Raw genomic sequence first — 19,407 nt, 5'->3', positions numbered from 1 at the left:
GCTCTAGTGTTCATACAGTACTGCTGTTTAATAGACTAGCTAGTCATGGATTGTACTGTTGCAGTGTAGGATGGGTCAGGGCTTCTTTTTGACTCAATGCTCAGTATTAATATGGCAGGAGCTTTTTCGTACCATTTGGTAGCATAACATGACTGATCGATGGATGTTTTGATAGTTATAATTTGTCTCAAAACATAGCATAATTATTGCTGTAAATGGAAGCAAGTTGATCTGCTGTTTTAATGCTGACAAAGTGGAACACAAAAATGTACACTGGAATTTTTTCTTTCTCGAGGGACTTGAAATACTGCCATTGAAATGTGATGAATGGATTCAATTTAGACCATCATTTGCTTGATTCAATTGGTTGTACTCTTACTATAGACTCTTGCAGAGTAATGTACTGTACTTACAGCTATTCAAGGCTTTTACTGAAAGGTATCGGACATGCTAATGCATTGTATGTCATGCATAGTATAATCCAAAGCTTTTTATGAAAGGATTGCTTCATCTTCTTTAGCTCTAAAAATAAAATAAAATCAACAAAAACAAAAACATGACCGAAAGGGGTGACTAGCGGCAGTCTACTGTCCTGCTCAGCCGATTGTGATTGATACTATGTATCAGCCAAGAAAGTAAACTTCGCTCGACGCAGAAATAGAACAAAAACAATTTTCATTCGACCAGTTATGATTCTGCGCGGTCCATCCATCAATCGATAGGTGTCAATATTATGAAATAAGTTCAAAGAACTGCAGTAGACGACTGATGCGTACTGTACCGTCAATCATTCATCCACTGAGTGTATTTATAGGCCGTCAATCGCAGCAACACACCAATACGATCACGACATCGATTTAGATAAAGTCATTTTTTTTTTCTCTCTCTTTTCCACTTTGACCACCTTGATTGACTCATTTTACCGTGGATTTTTTCCATTGATATTGAAGAAATTATTTTTGATGTTGAAATTAGGCTAAGCTTGTACTGTATTGGTATCATTTAAAACTGAATTCTGTTTCGTAGCGCCACTTTGATGCAGTCAATGACTGTACTTGATTGAATTGTAGCCTTTTCGTCGAAATAAAAACGTTACGGTATCTTTTGACTAGACCAGCTGAACCAGTAGGTACCCTGTCTATCGTAGTCACGTTAGACATTGACGACAAGTGACCTCTTTTAGAACCACGTACTAGCCGATATTACACCAATTCTGGAGTGTCAACTCTACTACTGATAACGACGACGTTGGTTGAAAAGTCTTCTTCTCCAATTTCAAGTTGATTGGAATTGGTCTTTAAGCGCTATTAAACTCTTGAAAATATTGTCGACGAGTAGAATATTGATTAGCCACCATCATTCCGCAAACTGTGTAGTGTAAACAAGCAAGACTGATCATAAACGTACTGCTTTTGCCCAAAATTATCACAACCTCGACGGGAAAACAAGACTTTGTTGGACGACGACAAAATTGTACTTTGAATACTGCAGACGAAACGTTCAACGGGTGGATTATTCCATTGATTTCTTCCCTTCCTATTACTTTGTATTGTAATCCTTTTGACTTGTATTACTGTCAAGACTTGCCTTCAAGCTTTCTTCAACTCGAATTACTCAGCGAAAATGGGAAGCTGCCTTGGTCGTCGAAGTGATTTTAGTAATGAATTATTAGCCGAAGATTATGAACATCATGAGCCACCACCACCTTATGAAGTGAGTTGAACTTCCCCATTTTTGATTTCGAAGGAATAAATTCATTTCTATCATTTTGATCCAAGTTACCATAGTTTCACAGTGCTATACAATATGTGTTGAGAGTTTTGTGGGGAACAAGTTCACTGGATTTGATGATGGCAAAAGTTCATCTTCTTCCCAACGTTGATTCTTCAATACTTCAATATGGATTGTCAGTGAAATCTCCTTGATGCTTTTTTATTGCTACCTTATTGTGCGCTACTCGATTAAACTACCTCGTTCAATAGCTTAGCAATTCAGATTGAAATTCTAGCATCCACATCATTTGTGCTACGTTTAGTTAAAGTTGAGTTAATGCTTTATGATCCCCCCTGTCTTATAATTACGGTATCAATATAATTACATTCAATTTCCTTCAACGAATTGAATTGGCTGGCTTGAATCTATCATTTGCCCATTTCTAGTCGCAAGTCTATAATTTTACATTACTAATTGCAACTGACGATTTTCGGTGAATCATTTTTTTTTTTTCCGGAAATATTTCATTTATTAGAAGAATGACTTTGAATTATCCATACGAGCACATCGAAGATTAATCGTAATACTGTACGGAACGACAGCATATCATTATTGAGATAACCTGTTCGATACAGCATTAAAGCAGTGCCGATAATATTTTTGCTCAAATACTTGACGTACAATATTAATAATAATAATTCTACAGAGAATCGCTATCGACTTGTCATCAAATCCTGCCTTGCCTTGGCCATTTCTTGTTCGCAATTGAATCAGTTTTGAACACGAAATAGATGTAATAGCCAGTCAGATCAAATAGCATTTTCGCGTACTTCAGTCATTGTAGTATCCAAACACTAGGCTATTGTCTGTGATGATGAATAAAAAATAGCAAGCGGTGATACAAAGAGTCCACAAGACGGTACATTAATGCAGGCCATCGATTAATAAAAAATGAAATAGTCAAAAAATATATGTTCAATCGGCATCATCTCTCAGTCTTGACTAATTCTTGTAGGCGTCTATTCCTTTAAAGTTTGAGTATGATGATATGCTCTTTTTGATCTTTTCTACGCGTATATTACTGTAATAATATACCAGGGTGTTAGAAGAAAACACTACTGAAGTATTTTATATTTATTAATTAATTATTGTACTTTACTGTGTTCTCTTACTAAACGAAGTTGTTTAGTATACTGTCTAGTACGTCAGAGCGTAATACTAAGAGTTACTGCACAAACGTCCATTGGCCTTACTTGCTGGTCGTTTTTCGTTTTCTCACAGATGTTATGATTATTTATATATTGGTTTATTTTATGACACGAATGATAATGGTCAATAACAGCATATCCTTCATGATTGAAATTTTAGGAGAGATTACCTTTCATTCCCGTTTCATCGTCTCCTTTCGAAGCAGATTCTCCCTCACAACAACAACAACAACAACAACAACCACAACAAACGCAACAACAACAGCATTGTTCCGAGGCGCAGCAATCGAAATTAATGCAACGCCTGGCTATGATTGATCATTTGCCTATCGGCACCTACGAAGGACATAAATCTGAAAAACTAAACGAGTAAGTAAACTTTAAAAAATGAGATAATCTCAATTGTTAATCATCATACAGCAATACAGTATTGTACTGTACTGTACTGTGTAGTAATTCTTTCGTGCATCGGAACGCTGTTCGATCATTTAGCTTTATCATCTCTACCATCTAGCTCTCCCTAAAATTAATATACAAATTCGACAAAGTACAGTAGTAACAGTACAGCACTGTACGCGATGTTATCAACATTTAAACTCAGAGACAGATATGTGTATGAAATACTAAATTGAACACCATACGTTATAAATTAAATTGAATAGATTGGGAAATAAGGTCGTAATTTGCTTTATTGTACATTCCTTTTTCATTTTCCTATGGAATTATTACGTAACAGTGCAATCAGAAATATTATAGCGTCTTGTTACCTTAATATATCATGCGTAAACTACAGCACACTATGAGGATCAATTAATTAAAAAATGGAGGTGCGATAAATTTTCACCCATGCAATAAATGTACTATACATTATTATATAGATATTTTTTCATTTCGAGCGTCTCCCCGTAAAACGGAATATACGCGTATATTTTTCTTTCAGTAATTTTGATACTTTAGTATTGGGGACTTTTTTTTCTTTTTTAAGGCTGATTAAGCAGATAAAGTTTTAATATTGAATACATACAACTGAGGTAGATCGGTTAACATACGAGTAGTCGTTAAACTTTTGTAAATTTCCATTTTGTCCTCGTAACGAACAAATAGTATCGTAAATTTGGTCTTATACATACTGTATTTTAACGAATTACAGAGCTTGTTAATTACTACACCGACTCACTTACCATAGTAGTCAGCTTTCCAAGCGAATTTATTTCGCCTGCGTTTAATTTATATTTGATTTCCACCTATTGCTATTTCGCACTGTACCAGAGTCATTTTTATAAAGTAGCGTTAAGCCTAGGTGCAGTATAAAGTGAATTTCGGATTGCACAATTACCGCAGTTTACCATTAAATTGTGCAAGATCGCTCACAACCTGGAAATCGGCATTGGTAAAGAGTAAAATGTACTATTAATTAATTTAAAACGAATCATAGCAATCGTAACGTAGCGAACATATGCGATCGACTTGTAATAAACCCTTTCCTAGCAATAATTAAGAAAATGTTTGCTACTGAATCTGTCGGGAGAGTGCCATGCTAATTTAAAATAATGTAAAATGAATCTGCGATCTATGTAAAATATTACATGTTTTCTGATAGAAAATAGAAATAATAATAATATGAGTGGGGATAAATACTATCCATACTGAAATTTTTTAATTCAGGAGCCAAGTCGCTTGCTTAACTCAAAATAGCTAACAAATCTTATTTAATTAATAGCGTCCTTTTTTTAACTTGTTAATGAGTCCTTCTATAACTGCACTGTATTATTCCCTATTCAGAAGATTATATTATTACTACTACTACTGTACGTACTGTGTACTGTTCTACTTTAAAGGGACGACTTAAATGCTACTACTCGCGTTGCAATTCGTAATGTCATAGCTGTAAACAACCTTACAGCTATTAAAAACATAATTATTCTCTTTTTGATGTCGTAAAAAATATTTGTGCAACGATCGTATTCTATTTTTAAGTGTCACTTCGATTTTAACATTAGTTGATACGCATCAGTAGTAGCCTAGTTTTTTAAGCACACTGTATTATAATGCTTGTTAGTATCAGCAAGTAATAGATTTTCCTTCCGAGTATGCAATTGATCGTAAGCCAATAACGACGAATCAAATGGTTTATGTCGGCACTTATAATTATTAACTCTAATGGCTATGGTATATTGTAGAGAGACTTTAGAATAAACCGAAACAAGAAGGGTGCTTGCTAATCCTACGCGTTAACATTCGACCCAATTTTTTACATAGAGGATTAGATGAGATTTTTGACAGTTGCTATACGTATGTTAGAAAAACATAACTCATACTAGAAGAGTTTTTAAATCTGTCTGTAAGTACTGTACCAATAAATAAGATATTTTGTTATAATCGGAAGATAAAACACAATAGTTCAATATTATTAAGAAGCGAACAAGAGCCTACATATACGATTAACAGTTGTATTTTAGAGTTTTAGAGATTTTAGAGATTTATACAGTGGTGCAACATTTTTTATATATTGCAGTATTAGTACACAAAACATTATTGCTTTTTACATTTAATTGAAATATGACATGTATTGTATAGTTCCAATATTCGTGTAATATTCTTTTCACGGAGTGAAGTGGTAATCATTTAGCAAAATTTTTATTGAAGATAATCATTTTATTAGCTTTGACTAAAACAACAGACTAAGAAATGTATTATTAAAGTATAAGATTGGCTATAAATTCTATTGTCTTTCGTCAAATGATGTCGATGAATATAATATTGATTTAGTAACCTTAATATTCCTTTTTATATATTAATAAATTCTTCGGTGTAATAAGATGTTATCTTACCATGTTTTTACTAAAATGTCCATGCTTTCTTTTTACGTAATACTATAGGTGTGCTATATGCATGAATGAATTTGTTGTTGGTGTCCCAATTCGCTACTTACCTTGCATGCACACATATCATGTCGAATGTATTGATAGTTGGTTAGTTAGATCTTTTCATTGTCCATCGTGCATGGAACCTATTGATGTCGCTTTATTCTCATCGTACGTTAATGGAGTAGATATTGATGCCGCATTTGGTGGCGAAGAAAGTGAGTATTGTCATTATAGTTTTAACTAATTAATTATCCAATACTTTCTATAAGATCAATACAAGTGTGGAATTATTTTAACAGTTATTGAATCCCAATATTATTAAGTAAAATAGATGATAGATAAACTCCTTTACTGATCATGTTCTCTATAATGTGTTCTCATGTTGAATTATGTTTTCAATGTTTTAGAATAATAATGATAGAGGATAAGAAATTCCAACGTTGTTTCAAGATGGATTGAATTGTGGTTGATACTGTTATGAGTGAATAATTTTGGAGATACATTTGTAAGGGAATTCATGGTATTGAGAAGATCGCGACAGTATTTTCAATGCTAAATCAGATAACGTTGCGATACCATAAGAACACTGTTAATATCTAGCTTTATAACGGATGAAAAGCGGTATATATTTTATTTGTAATATACATATGGGGTCTTTGTGAATAGAATGTGTTATACTAAATACGGCTTGATTTACTAAGCTATTCTTTACATGATATCCTGTTAAAGAATTAGCCTTTAATTTTTACGTGGCATATCGCCAATTCAGATGAATGGATAATTGTTACATAGAATTAGCGGTATTATTTCTATCGTTATACCGCAAATTAAACATATTAGCTGTGATAGCCATCTTTTATTATATATTTGTATTCATTACCTAATTACTTTTAATTCGAACTACTTCAGAGCTATCTTGCTGTTGTTAATACTTGCAACTGTTAAAAAAATTTAATTTTTCCAATAGCAAAGATAATTCACGGACAGAAGAACTTTACTAAATTATGTAAACCGAAAATCTGTCATTAACGATTATTTTACTTTCTTTATTAACCTGCAACAACTACTGATACAGTTACACTGCTTATCTTCAAATGAACAACTTGACATCATTGCTTTAAATACCCACCTACTAGGGAAAATATAGTTACGGTAACGAACAGTAACGTCCTACTCTCTAGTAATACGTATGTAACAGCAGAAGATCGTTTGGTTAAACTTTGTATGTAAATTACTGTATGATTAAAATATCATGAAAATCCTTCGATCTTGTAAAAAGTTGATGTTACTACCGTTGTTCATTACCGAATGATGTATTGTCACTGTTATAAAATATTGTTCTTATGTTGATAGAAAGTTGACAATTATGTATTGCTTTAGATTTGTCATCAAGTTTTGGTTTTATCTTGATATTTATACGTTACAGTTCAAGGATATTTTAAATTCTTATGATAAAAAGACAACCAGGTACAGTTTTTAATACAAAGGTCTAGATTACAGCCGTCGATGATATTGTGGTATAGCCACTTCAAATGTAATGATTTTATAGCATGTGCATGTTAATGACATGATAAAATCATTTGAAAGAATCAAATAATACTGAAGTAATTACGATTTGTGTATAGTTCAACATCTGTTCCTATCAGAAATGTGACTATATGAATCTTAATCTTAATAGACCTAACAGCATTTGTAATTGGGCTGTCTTAACAATTATGGAGGCCGTGTCGAATGGATTGTAATAACTGTCTTATTTAAATAAAAATGCTTAGGAAACGGACTATTGGAATTAAGTTTCGGGTATCTAATTCTTGAGCCGTAATATTGCCCTTATGTTTGGTCTTTACATTTGATATCACAATATTTGTCCCGACTAGAGCTTTAAACCAGAAGATCAGTCATTGATAAGATGAGGTATTGCATTTCAGGATTGATCATGCATCAGTGATGAACTAATAATTATTAATCACTAGTATGTCTATAGACAGTAGGCATTCATCCGATATATTACGAAAATCAAAGTACTAATACATCTCAGCGACCAAAAGTGCGAGATTGATCGATAGCTTAATTAACATCAATTTAATATAACAATTTTGCTTTAGATTATTGGTATTTTAAAGTAAAATCGATACTATTGTTTAATTAAGTAAGAAGCCCTTTATTCCGTAGAAATATTTAATGGCAACCTGAAATGTTTCAATTAACTTTAATGCTGTTCTGAAAGCAATCTTACATGAAAAAGTTTCCAATATCAACACAAAGCGATGATCAAAGATCAGAATCAAAGACTGTATCAAGATGAAATGAATAAACAAGCTTATAGATAATTAGCTACTGACGGCGATTATTGTTAATAAATTGAGGCGCAAGAGCAATTATTTTAGCTGAGAAGAGGTACGTTTTAATTCAATTACCGTTGAGAACGATTATAATTACGATAGATTGATCAATTTCAATTGGATAGTAGGTACAATTAGGGACTACTTTAACAATATAATTACAATACGATTTTAATTTAATTTAAATATTTGAATAGTTCCTGAAGTGCTAGTACGCTTATATAATTCGCTGCATAGGTTACACAGGCAATAGGAATATTATCCAATATTTAATTGCTCGAAAAAGGTTTATAGAATAATAATGACTATCAAATCCATCCTGCAGATGTATCCATTACTTTTATGCAGACGCTATTGTTTTAGAATTACCTTTTGAAAAAAAAGCAGTGATATTTTATCATACCAATTAATAATGAGAAATGCTAATAAATCATTTATTACCTGTATAACTTTCTACTATTATTAACTGTTTTGACCAATAATAAAGTTGTTATACCTGAGTCTTTAGATTTAAAGAGCTGACACTACAATTGACCAAGGATACAGAATACTAGTTGAAGACATTTAACTAATATAAAACTAGTTACGCTCAATGGATTTATTGGTCGAAAGTAGATATTATAAAAATACAGTATAAAAGTTTTTAACTAATGTAAAATTAGCCACTCTCAATAAATTTATTGATCAAAAGTAGATCTTACACTAATACAATACAATATAAAAGGTTTTTAAATAATAGAAAACCGATTATGCTCAATAAATTCATTGATCGAAAGTAGATTTTCATCAATAAATAGGTATCGCTATATAATTGTTATCCTTGATAATACAATTTTGCCAGGCAAAGTAAAAATTTTAAGCAGGTGCTATATCCTATTGAAATATCGATAATTTACTCTTTACCCAACAATCGATCAAAATCGAATGATACTGGCACAAAAGAAGCAACTAAATTATGAGACAGTTACTGTACAATAAATCATTATTGTCGATTGAGTATAATGTAAAAAATTATACAGTTTCACTTTCAAATTTAAGCTATTGACCAAGGGTTCAAAAGAACATTAATATTGCAGAATAAACCATGAATATTGAGTAAGTTTACCGAACTACTGCTATTGGCTCATTGATGAGTCTGGTAAAAATTACAGAATGGTTTCCTGTATTGCACTGTAGTGATGCACCCATATTTGATTATACGGATAGCAATATTTGATATAGTTAGGTTGCTTTGAATAGATACTAGTACAAACTCCCGTCACTTTGCTGACGGTTTACGATAATGTGCTCATTTAACAGATAGTATTACCATTTGTCGTAGACCTGTCAGAGGTTCAGTAACTTTATACCGAGTTGACTAATTATGGTACAAGATTTATGTAGCTAGAAACAATGTAGTTGTTAAGATACCCTTCGAAGAAAGGGCCTAGACGTTAATATAAGGGTAGTGACATCTTAAGTAGAATGATTTAGATTGTAGAAAATAATGATGTACTATTAGAGAAAAGTATTTTGTTTGAAGACTCATGCCTGATTGTAGATTAATCAAGTTGCCATAAATAGATTTAACGAAATGTTTATAAGAACTGCACAGATGAGCTCACAGAGGAGAAGAGACTTCACTTCGCTCTGAGCTCGGAATACTTTAGATTTTAGACTAAGTTCTTCTAGTAATTAATTACTGCTCTACTATTCCTAAAACCTTGTAATAAAAGCCTTTTAGAAAATACCATTTGACTAAGATAGTTATTGTGAGACGCACTCATTACATGCACATCATTAAATGATGTAACATGATGTGTTGAGCTAATTATATAATAAACCACTTTTATGGGTATTCATTATCGAAAGCTGTATCAATTAAAAGTTTTAAGAACTGCTTCCTAGAGGGTATATTATTGGCATATATAGCATGATACATAGGACTAATTAAGAAATTTTTTTGCGGATATTTATTATCAAATATTATTGTAATTAAAAAAATTTAGAGAATGATCTCCTGTTTGGCATATCATTAGCAGATAAAGCATGATACATAGCCTTAATAAGAAACTTGTAGCGGGTATTTATTATCAAATACCATGGTAAACAAAAAAATTAAAGTTCGGTTTCCTATATATTATATCATTGAGTGGTACGGTATGATGTATAACGTTTATCAAATAGGAATACCTTTTGTAGGTATTAACTATCAAATACTACAGTGATTAAAAGATTTAGAGGATAGCCTCCTATATGGTATAGCATTGAGCGATGTAATATGTTGCATAGCGTCAATAGTACTGGCATAATTTCTGCCGATAATTATCAAGTACGACGGTAATTATTTTAGCTACGGTACCAATCCATTGAAAAAAAAGTTAGACAATGGCTGCTTATTACAGTGCAACTTTCATTTTAGCAAAAGAACTCCTTACTAGCAATTTATAAAGCCTTGAGTTAGTTTCAAAGTATAAAATCTAAAAGTAGGAATTGGAAATATGAATCAAATTAGCTATTAGTCCATAGAGAACATGGATACTGAATTTAACGTTAGTCTGCTGACAAAATGGGTAATGAGCCAATCAATACGATACAGCCTCCTTTGAGCAAGCAGTTTGCTCAACAAGAGAATTCAGTTACTAGATAGATGTGACATTTTAAGTTATAAAATATAATGGAAACCTAGAAAAAAAAATTGAGATTATGAGTTGATTCGTAAGTTGAATCAATTTAGTTACTAATACATTAATTATTAAGAGACTGAAGCATGAACCCGCCAGACCAATTTTTACTAAAGGAATGAACTCAGTTAAGTAAAAAATCGAAGTTAATTAATAAATTGAGTAAATTGAGTAAAAATACAGAAATCAGGATTGAGAATACGAGCTGCTATAAAACACTAATCGTATTAGCAAATTAGTGCGCTAAGGAAAAGGATATGATGGATCAAACCATTACAGTGCAGCCTTTATCTGGTTCAAAAAACTAAATTAATAGTTGAAAGGGCTTCTGAGTTAGTTGATAAATCGAGTAAAAACATGAATAAAGAAACTGATTTAGTAGAAAATGGTGTTATATTAGTTATTGATTCACTAAAGAAATAGGTATGATGACTTAAACCATTGCGCTGTAGCCTTCATCTATTTAGTAAACTCAGTTACTAGTTGAAAAGCTTCTGAGTTACTTGATAAGTAGGATAGGAGAAGAAATGTGGACAACGGAATTGAGAATATGAGTTGCCAAAAAATATTAGTGACATTAGTTATTGATTCGGTAAGAAAATAGATACAATGAATTAAACTATTGCACTATAGCCACTATCTGATTCAACAAACTCAGTTACTAGTTGAAAGGCTTCTGAGTTAGTTAATAAGTAAATTATGAGAAGAAATACGGACAAAGGAATTGAGAATATGAGTTGCTAAAAGTACTAGTCATATTGATTCACTAAGAAAATGGATGTAGTGCATTAAGCCAATACGCTATAGCCTTTATCAGATTCGATAAACTCAGTTACTAGTTGAAAAGTTTCTGAGTTAGTTAATGAATAGAGTAGAAACATGGACAAAGGAATGGAGAATATGAGCTGTAAAAAGATACTAGTCATATTAGTTATTGATTCGCTAAGAAAATAGATATTATGAATTAAACTATTACACTATAGCCCTGATCTGATTTAGCAAACTCAGTTCTAGTTGATAGACTTCTGAGTTAGTTAACAAGTAGAATGTGAAAAGAAATATAGACAATGGAACTGAGACTATGAGTTGCTAAGAAATATTAGTCATATAAGTTATTGATTTTCTAAGAAAATAGATATAATGAATTAAACCATTACACTATAACTATTATCTGATTCAACTAGCTTAGGTACTAGTTGAAAGGCTTCTATGTTAGTTAATAGTCGAGTACAGTAGGAACTAGTGTTAATATTATTAGAAACATGGACAAAAAAATAAAGATCATGGGTTGCTAGATAAATACTAATCATCTTGATTCACCAAGAAAATAGATATGATAAATCAAACCATTACGCTAGATTGAGTAAAACAAGCTCAGTTATTGACAAATTATCAGACTTCTGAGCTAGTTAGAAAGTTACAATAAAGCATGGGAATTTAAAGCATGAGTCGGCTGGTCTAAGTACGCATATACTGTAAATAAACAATTCTACGTGAACTTTATAAATTGCTATTTCTAATGTTTGTCCAATTTGGAGTAATTGGACAATTACCGCGAAAAACTTTATCAATTATGGAACTAAATTGAGTTCCTTAAATTAATAGAATAGTAACACTAGGTAAAGTACAGACAAATAAAAAACTGTTGAGTAGGCAAGAAATCATGTGAATCTTTGCATTGTAATATTTCACTATAGTTATAGTTTATTTATGTTATTACGTAAACGAAAATTTAATGCATTTGTGTACCAATCACAACCAGTTATCGGTTTTATCTGATACCTTACGTGATTTTAGTGTACTTCCAAGCTTCTACTTTAATCGGATATTACTGTAATTCGGAGAATATGGACATTGTGTTTATAAATAAGCATGCGGTCATGCTGAAAGAATAAAATAGCAAAATAGCTAAAGGTTCTGCAGCCACTGTTGTGCTCCTGCTGAAACTGGGGAAATTGTCATATTTTCATTAGTTTATTTTTCTATTCAAGATGTAACCTATAGGTATAAATAGCCCTGATGTCATGCAATAACCTCTGAAATAGTCCTTTTCTCATTAAAATAGCGAGCGTAAAAAAATTCTAAAACTAATTTAGTTAAGATTTTCAGCTTTTTTGAAATTTTTGAGTAGCAACTAAGATTGGCTTTAAAGACTTTGGTGAGTAATAAATTTATTTTTCATTCGGTTCAACTATTCGATATTATATGCTTGAACAATGTAAAGTAATTACATATAAACACATAAAACAATTTTATTTCTGTTCAGTCAAAACTGAGTACATCATTGGCATGCAGATATTAAGTGGAGCTGAACTTTTTTGGAGAAAGATTTAGGCGTAAATTGTACGGCAAATTATCCTTTTCATAACTCATTAAAATTACAGGCTACATAAGCATAGATACAGCGTATCCGTCTTATAGGAAAAGGCATAATCATTTTTTTTCAAGATTTCCACATAAATGATGAAGTAATCTCATCCTATTTTAATTAAGTAGAATTATAGGCTCTATACTAATAGCTATATTAATAGATATATAACACATTCAAGTAGCAAGATAGTCTGTAGACGAATAAGAAATTGAGCTCATGAAAGCAATCACGACTATGGATGTAATTTCTCGCTTTAGTAAATTTCTAAATCTCTATTCCACTCTATTCTTCCTAATAATATTCGGTATGGTCGACGTTCAAGAAATAGTCAAAGAGGCATTAACTACAAAATTAGAATCGATTTCAACACTTGACTGAGAAACAGTTCTATTGTAGGCGAGCTAATTGAATCCACAATTACTAGTCCAGATTTCAGCCAGATCTAGCTCATAATTCAATTTATAATATTTAGGGAATAGTCTAGATTTTAGGGCATTATAAACTTGGTCTGTATCCAACTGTATCACGTAAACTATAGGCCATTCTAAATTAATTTTTTCCTTCCGACTAATATACTGCATTCAGTCAGTATGATCTATTTGGGGGAATACAGCAGTTAACTATTAGTAGTGTATCAGTTCAATAATAATACACCAACGTAGTTTGGCTATCGATAAAACTTGAATAATTTCAATATAGGAACTACATAAGGTTTCTTTGAGTTGTATTAAAATTGATTGCGATCAATCTTAGACTACAGTATTCTTGTACTGTAGCAATATACTTAAGAAATAGTTATGTATTTATTGGGATAGATGGTATTCCACAACAGATCATCACGGAAAGAGGCAGTTATTTCGTGCAATTAGTAATTATCGATAATTTTATCGTTTCACCTTTACTTAAGCTTTTTTATTTTACTTTATAGGAATGACAAGCTCAGTATCAGCTAGGGATTTTAATGGTAACTTATTGACGTGGTCACTAATCAATTATAACTTTATTAATTTCACCTTTACTTCACAGGAGTGAATAGCTTGCGATCAGCTACTCATTTAAATGGTAATTTTGTTGTAGTAGCTATTAATCAACTACGGTACGATTTTATAAATTTCACCTTTACGTTGATAGGAACGGACAAAATGGCATCAAGCAGCGTCGTTTCTGGTAACTTATTTACTTTATTTTATATATGCTTAGCCATTTATTTAATGCATATTAATATTTTTACCGTTCAAAAGGGTAGAGTAATAACTACTGTTCTAATTTTATTAATTTCACCCTTGCTTTGATAGGAACGGAAGAGGTAGCATCGACTAGCGTCGTAGCTGGTAATGTTATTTATTTTATTTTAGATGCGTCTAGCCATTTACTCAATGCATAAAAACTTTTTTGGCGTTCAAGAGGGAAGACGATTAGCCACTGCTCTGGCCCATATTTTTATCCATCTAGTTATTTAGTCGCGATTTCGTCACTTTTGCCTTCCCTAGCGAAGAGTATCAGTCCCTATTCTCAGTCGCCATCTAGTGATTTAGTCCTTATTCACTGTCGGTAGTTTCATCATTTTCCCATTTTACCAGCTTCAGTTCTTAGTTCTAAGTGCTTATCTGCAGTATACACCCAGCCGTCATTTAATTTTGTTAATTTTGACTTTCCAGAGCAAGAAATATCAGTCGCTACCCTAAGTAATGATCGATTTATTTTCTTAGTCCTACTTCGATGGTTGATAGCTATGTCATCATTTCACTTTTTTCATCAGCTACTGCTCTAAGTGATAATGTATGTACAGGGTATGTATCCAGTCATCGTTCGACTGTATAACTTTGGCCTTCCTTGAACGAAGAGTATCATTGGCTACTCTAAGTAATAGTTTATTTATCTAGTCCTCCTTATTCATTATCGACAGCAGTTTTATCATCTTACTTTACAAGCGCTATTGCTCTATAGATACTGACAGTAGTCATCATTCTGTTTCATTATTATTCCGTTATTGTTGCCTTCCCATAGCAAAGAGTATCAGTACGTATGGACACCAAGTCATTCAATTTCATCATCATTGCCTTGCAAGAACGACGAGCAGCAGTCCATGCTCTAAGTTACAATCTGCTTCCCTGTTTCTCATCCACTATCGACAGTCATCATTTCGCTTTCTAACCGCTGTTGTTCCAGGCGATTATGTACGTTCCCCTGTTCGTTCAGTTGCGCCATTTTTGCCTTGCAGGAACGAGGATTAGCAATCGATACCCTAATAAAGTTATAATCTATTTTCCCAGTCCTCATTCACTACCGATAGCAATTTTATCATTTCACTTTTTCTTCAGCTACTACTCTTAACGATGATTTGTGTGCCTTATGATCGTTTAAATTTATTTTTTTCGCCTTCCCAAAATGGGTGATACTAGCCGCCGCTCGAATGTGATAATTTATTTACCTAATCGTTATTTAACAGCCATTTTGTCCTATTTATGTCACAGGAACCGAAGAAACCGCATCGACAGTTCCTTTAAGTGGTCAATTATATTTATTGCATGCTCCCGAAGAGAAGAGAAGCGATGCCAGTCCTTTACAAGAAGAAATTAATAAGATTCAAGAAAACTTTTGCAAGACTGAAGAGCAGCTACCAGGAGCTAGCAATGTTAGAGAAATAGAGAAAGCTATTACCAATTCGAATTATTTCCTTATATTTTTATCCAAGCTTCTATTGAAAAACCGTAGTTCGGTGATTGATTCTATACTAGTTAAGAAAAATATCTTCGATAAACTGGTTATTGTACTAAGCGATTTGTCGACGGAAGAATTCAAGAACCTCCCTAATGCTAATCTCTTGCAAGCAATGTATAGAGATCAGGAAGATACAAGGGTTATCGAGAATTGCTATATGGAATGGCCTGAAGTAGCAAAGAAAGTCATGGAGATATTGAGAAATGGAAGAAATAGAGATCAAAACCCTCCCACTACAGCACCTGGTAAATAAAAGGAGATACGCTATTAGCTGTAACGATCTCTACTAGTATAAAATATTATACATTTCTATTCCCTATTTCAAGAGTAACGTCATACTAATGTATCTATTGGTGCCATATCTGATAATATCATGATTTAATTCAACATCTTGTAGCGTAGTTATATAAATAATCTGAGCTAAAGTATATTTAAGTGCTCTTATGGACACATCTCTCGCAGTGCAGTTAAATATTTTAATGATTGCTGTAATGGAGTATGGAGTAGATAAGGTTGCCTAAATCTTATACCTCGATATCGCATACTACACTGGCAGTATGCTAAGCTAATATCCTCCATCGAATAGAGACGGCAATATCTATTATAATTCAGTATGTACTTTTAGATACTTCAACGCAATATTCAATTTTTCTAATCCCAGTTGTCGAATAGACAATGCAGATGGCATTGCAACCATGATGGCACACAGAGATTCCCACTAGTTCCGTTAAAAGTATTAATGTACATGTTTTGATTGTTTAGTATAGGCGATGCAGTTAGTATTGCAACCATGATGACATGAAAAAATTCCGCTAGTTCTATATATACATCTAAAAATATCGAATACTCACGCATACTTTTCTGTAGTACGACATGGAAATTTCCATGTTAGACTTGTGAAGATAGTATGGTTGCAACCAATCCTTCAAAACCGAGTGTAAATTATTCACTGTTTGTCATTATACGCATATATGCCTAACGTATAATATTAGCAAGAGGTAATAGTATTAATAAATATGTGTTGATCGTTTAATATAGAAACTCACCAGAATCTTCAATTACCAAAGATACTCGTCTATCATGAAAGACAAGAACATGATTTTGCAAAAACTATAGCTGAAGAGATCTTGAAGATTGGAAAGTATAATGTATTGCGACGAGGTCGACACTTTATTATTGGTAAAACCAAAATGTGGAACATCGATCATTTCATTCGCATTTGTCATAAAGTGGTCGTGATAGCGAATAAAAATTTTGAAGAGGGTGATTGGTATCGAAACTTTCCTATAATTGAAAGTACGGGTGATGGCATCGATCATTGTAAGATTATATTCATTACAGTAGGTAATACAATTTTAAGAGACAAAAATTACTCTATTTATACATCAATAAAATATGAGAGTGCTACAGATAGTACGGAAGGTATGACCCGCTCTTTTAAAGACGAATTGAAGGATTCCATCCTGCAACCGCTTCAAAACCATTAAGCTTAACCCTTTAGCAACTTAATAAGTTCTTTGCAGAGATGCTCATGCGAGTAGATAGCATATTACTTTAATAATTGCAACTTGAATCCATGTCAATAGTTTGCAATACATCAATTCTTAGATATTATTTGATTTCTGGTTCTAATTTGATTTAAATCGATTTATTATTATATATGTATATTTTAAATAATTACTGTGTGAAGAACTGTCTGTGAGTAAGGTATTTCTGTTGTATAATAGTAAGATATTGCATCCATAATTAACGAGATTAATTTGGTTCTTGAAAGGAGCATCACCTTACTTGTGCATTATATCTTATTGGTAAGACAATTTCTATCCGTTTATAAAATTTATTGAAGTTATAGTCACATAATCTTGAGTAGTAAGAGTGCTTGATTATAGGATAGTAACTAATTAAATAATTAATAATTAATGGTGGTCATTCGTAAAATTTTTTCATAATATAATTAGCTGATTAACAAGTCCATAAACTCTATTAGGATGTGATAATCTTCTAATGATATGGGTTTAGCGAATTTTAATTAAAATAAACTTTATGAGCACCATTGAAAATTTGTTATTGTGGCTATGAAATATACATAGATATACTTAATAAAGTAGACTTTTGTATTAGCGCTTGTTGTAAATTTGGTCTTTCTGTGATCCGTAGTATTGATGTTTGGGCCACTCAGTATCAGAATAATTCGAAGGAAAAAGACAATACGTACAGTAGATTTTGCACCTATATCTTATTGCTGATCGCATAGAATACCGAATGTAGCCATAGTTTACAAAAAAAGATATATTAAAGATTTAGCATATCTATTCTTATTACCGATAGGGCGTTCTGGAGATTATCATAAGATATCTAGGCATGCATCTTTGGTATAATTCAGAGAAATCATACATGATGTAAATATAAGAACTGATCTTGCAGATATCAACTTCTTTTAACTTAATAAGATAGCTAGAGAACTGGTGATCAATGTAATTCAATTATAGACGTTATAGAAAAATTTACATCAGCAATACTCTATTGAATGCTGGTGCGGTATGCCTATAGAATGGTCTATCATAGAGATAAGTCAACAGCGATAATAAAATGCCTAAATTTTCGGTTATACTGTTAGAATGAGATCATCTATCATCATCATCAGTATGGATTGGATGCCTTTAGTCTGTATTTCAGTAAAATATAAATTCTACAGCGCTAAAAGATTGCAATATTACATAAGCGATGGGCACGAGTCAATTCTTTATAATAGCTTTATTTAAAAAACTCCCCAAAATTCTATCTATCGTCACATAACCAAAGTGTAATTAAAATTGGCTAATACGGTGCTGCATAATATCATTTAGGCAGTCGACAAGTGCCAGTCTTGCTATACACAATAAATGTTCTTATCACTTTTGGATATTATTATTTTGATACTCTAATCGACTCCCTATTTCTTAATTATCAAATTCTAATCAGAATTTATCCTTACCAATATTGTGCCATTCCTATGCAATAGATTTTATAATGGAAAGTATAAGTCAATAAAAAATTGATCCACTAATATCTTGATTATATAATAAAGCTACGTTTTCATATCCAAAAAATTTATATATCATAAAATAGGTAACTTTAAAGTTTACTTCATAGTTACTATTAGTAAGAATTAATAAATACCAAGACGAAATATAGTATAGATAATAAAAAACCTCTTATTTTGAAGAAAAAGTTATAGCAGAATCAATTTTTTTTTATAATTTTATATGTTTAAAATTATTGTTGACGAATATTTATTGTCAACTATTTACATGTACTTGTCCTGTTTCAGCATGATCAAAATACAGCTAATATTATAAATGCAAGGTACATGATGATCGTTGCTATAGATCTTGAATACGATAATATAGAATAGCAAGTAGATTTACGATATAATAAATCTATTCCAAGCATATTCAATGAGGATAGAGCGATGAAACTTTTATAGGTATCTTACTAATTTCCACAGTAGCTCTTCATTTTTGAGCTATCGACTGCAAGCCA

The 19,407-nt window shown here is 32.0% G+C and overlaps 2 protein-coding genes across 2 annotated transcripts; both read left to right on the top strand.

The window, feature by feature from the left end:
• Window positions 1-3,162: 3,162 nt before the first annotated feature.
• TRIADDRAFT_28983 (uncharacterized protein) lies at window positions 3,163-6,032 on the top strand (the record flags this gene model as incomplete). Its single annotated transcript, XM_002115419.1, has 2 exons — window positions 3,163-3,290; window positions 5,801-6,032. Coding segments are annotated over 2 exons (360 nt in total), but the record flags the coding sequence as incomplete, so codon positions are not given.
• An 8,274-nt stretch (window positions 6,033-14,306) lies between these two features.
• TRIADDRAFT_59415 (uncharacterized protein) lies at window positions 14,307-16,138 on the top strand (the record flags this gene model as incomplete). Its single annotated transcript, XM_002115418.1, has 4 exons — window positions 14,307-14,331; window positions 14,460-14,495; window positions 15,172-15,341; window positions 15,614-16,138. The coding sequence occupies 4 exons, from the start codon at window positions 14,307-14,309 to the stop codon at window positions 16,136-16,138; spliced, it is 756 nt and encodes a 251-aa protein (XP_002115454.1).
• Window positions 16,139-19,407: the final 3,269 nt, after the last annotated feature.

Source organism: Trichoplax adhaerens, genomic scaffold (assembly GCF_000150275.1).
Source record: "Trichoplax adhaerens TRIADscaffold_10 genomic scaffold, whole genome shotgun sequence".
In the NCBI taxonomy this organism is placed as follows: Eukaryota; Metazoa; Placozoa; class Uniplacotomia; order Trichoplacea; family Trichoplacidae; genus Trichoplax; species Trichoplax adhaerens.
The sequence above is the reverse complement of the archived record's forward strand: the minus strand, read 5'-3'. Positions and strand labels throughout refer to the sequence as shown.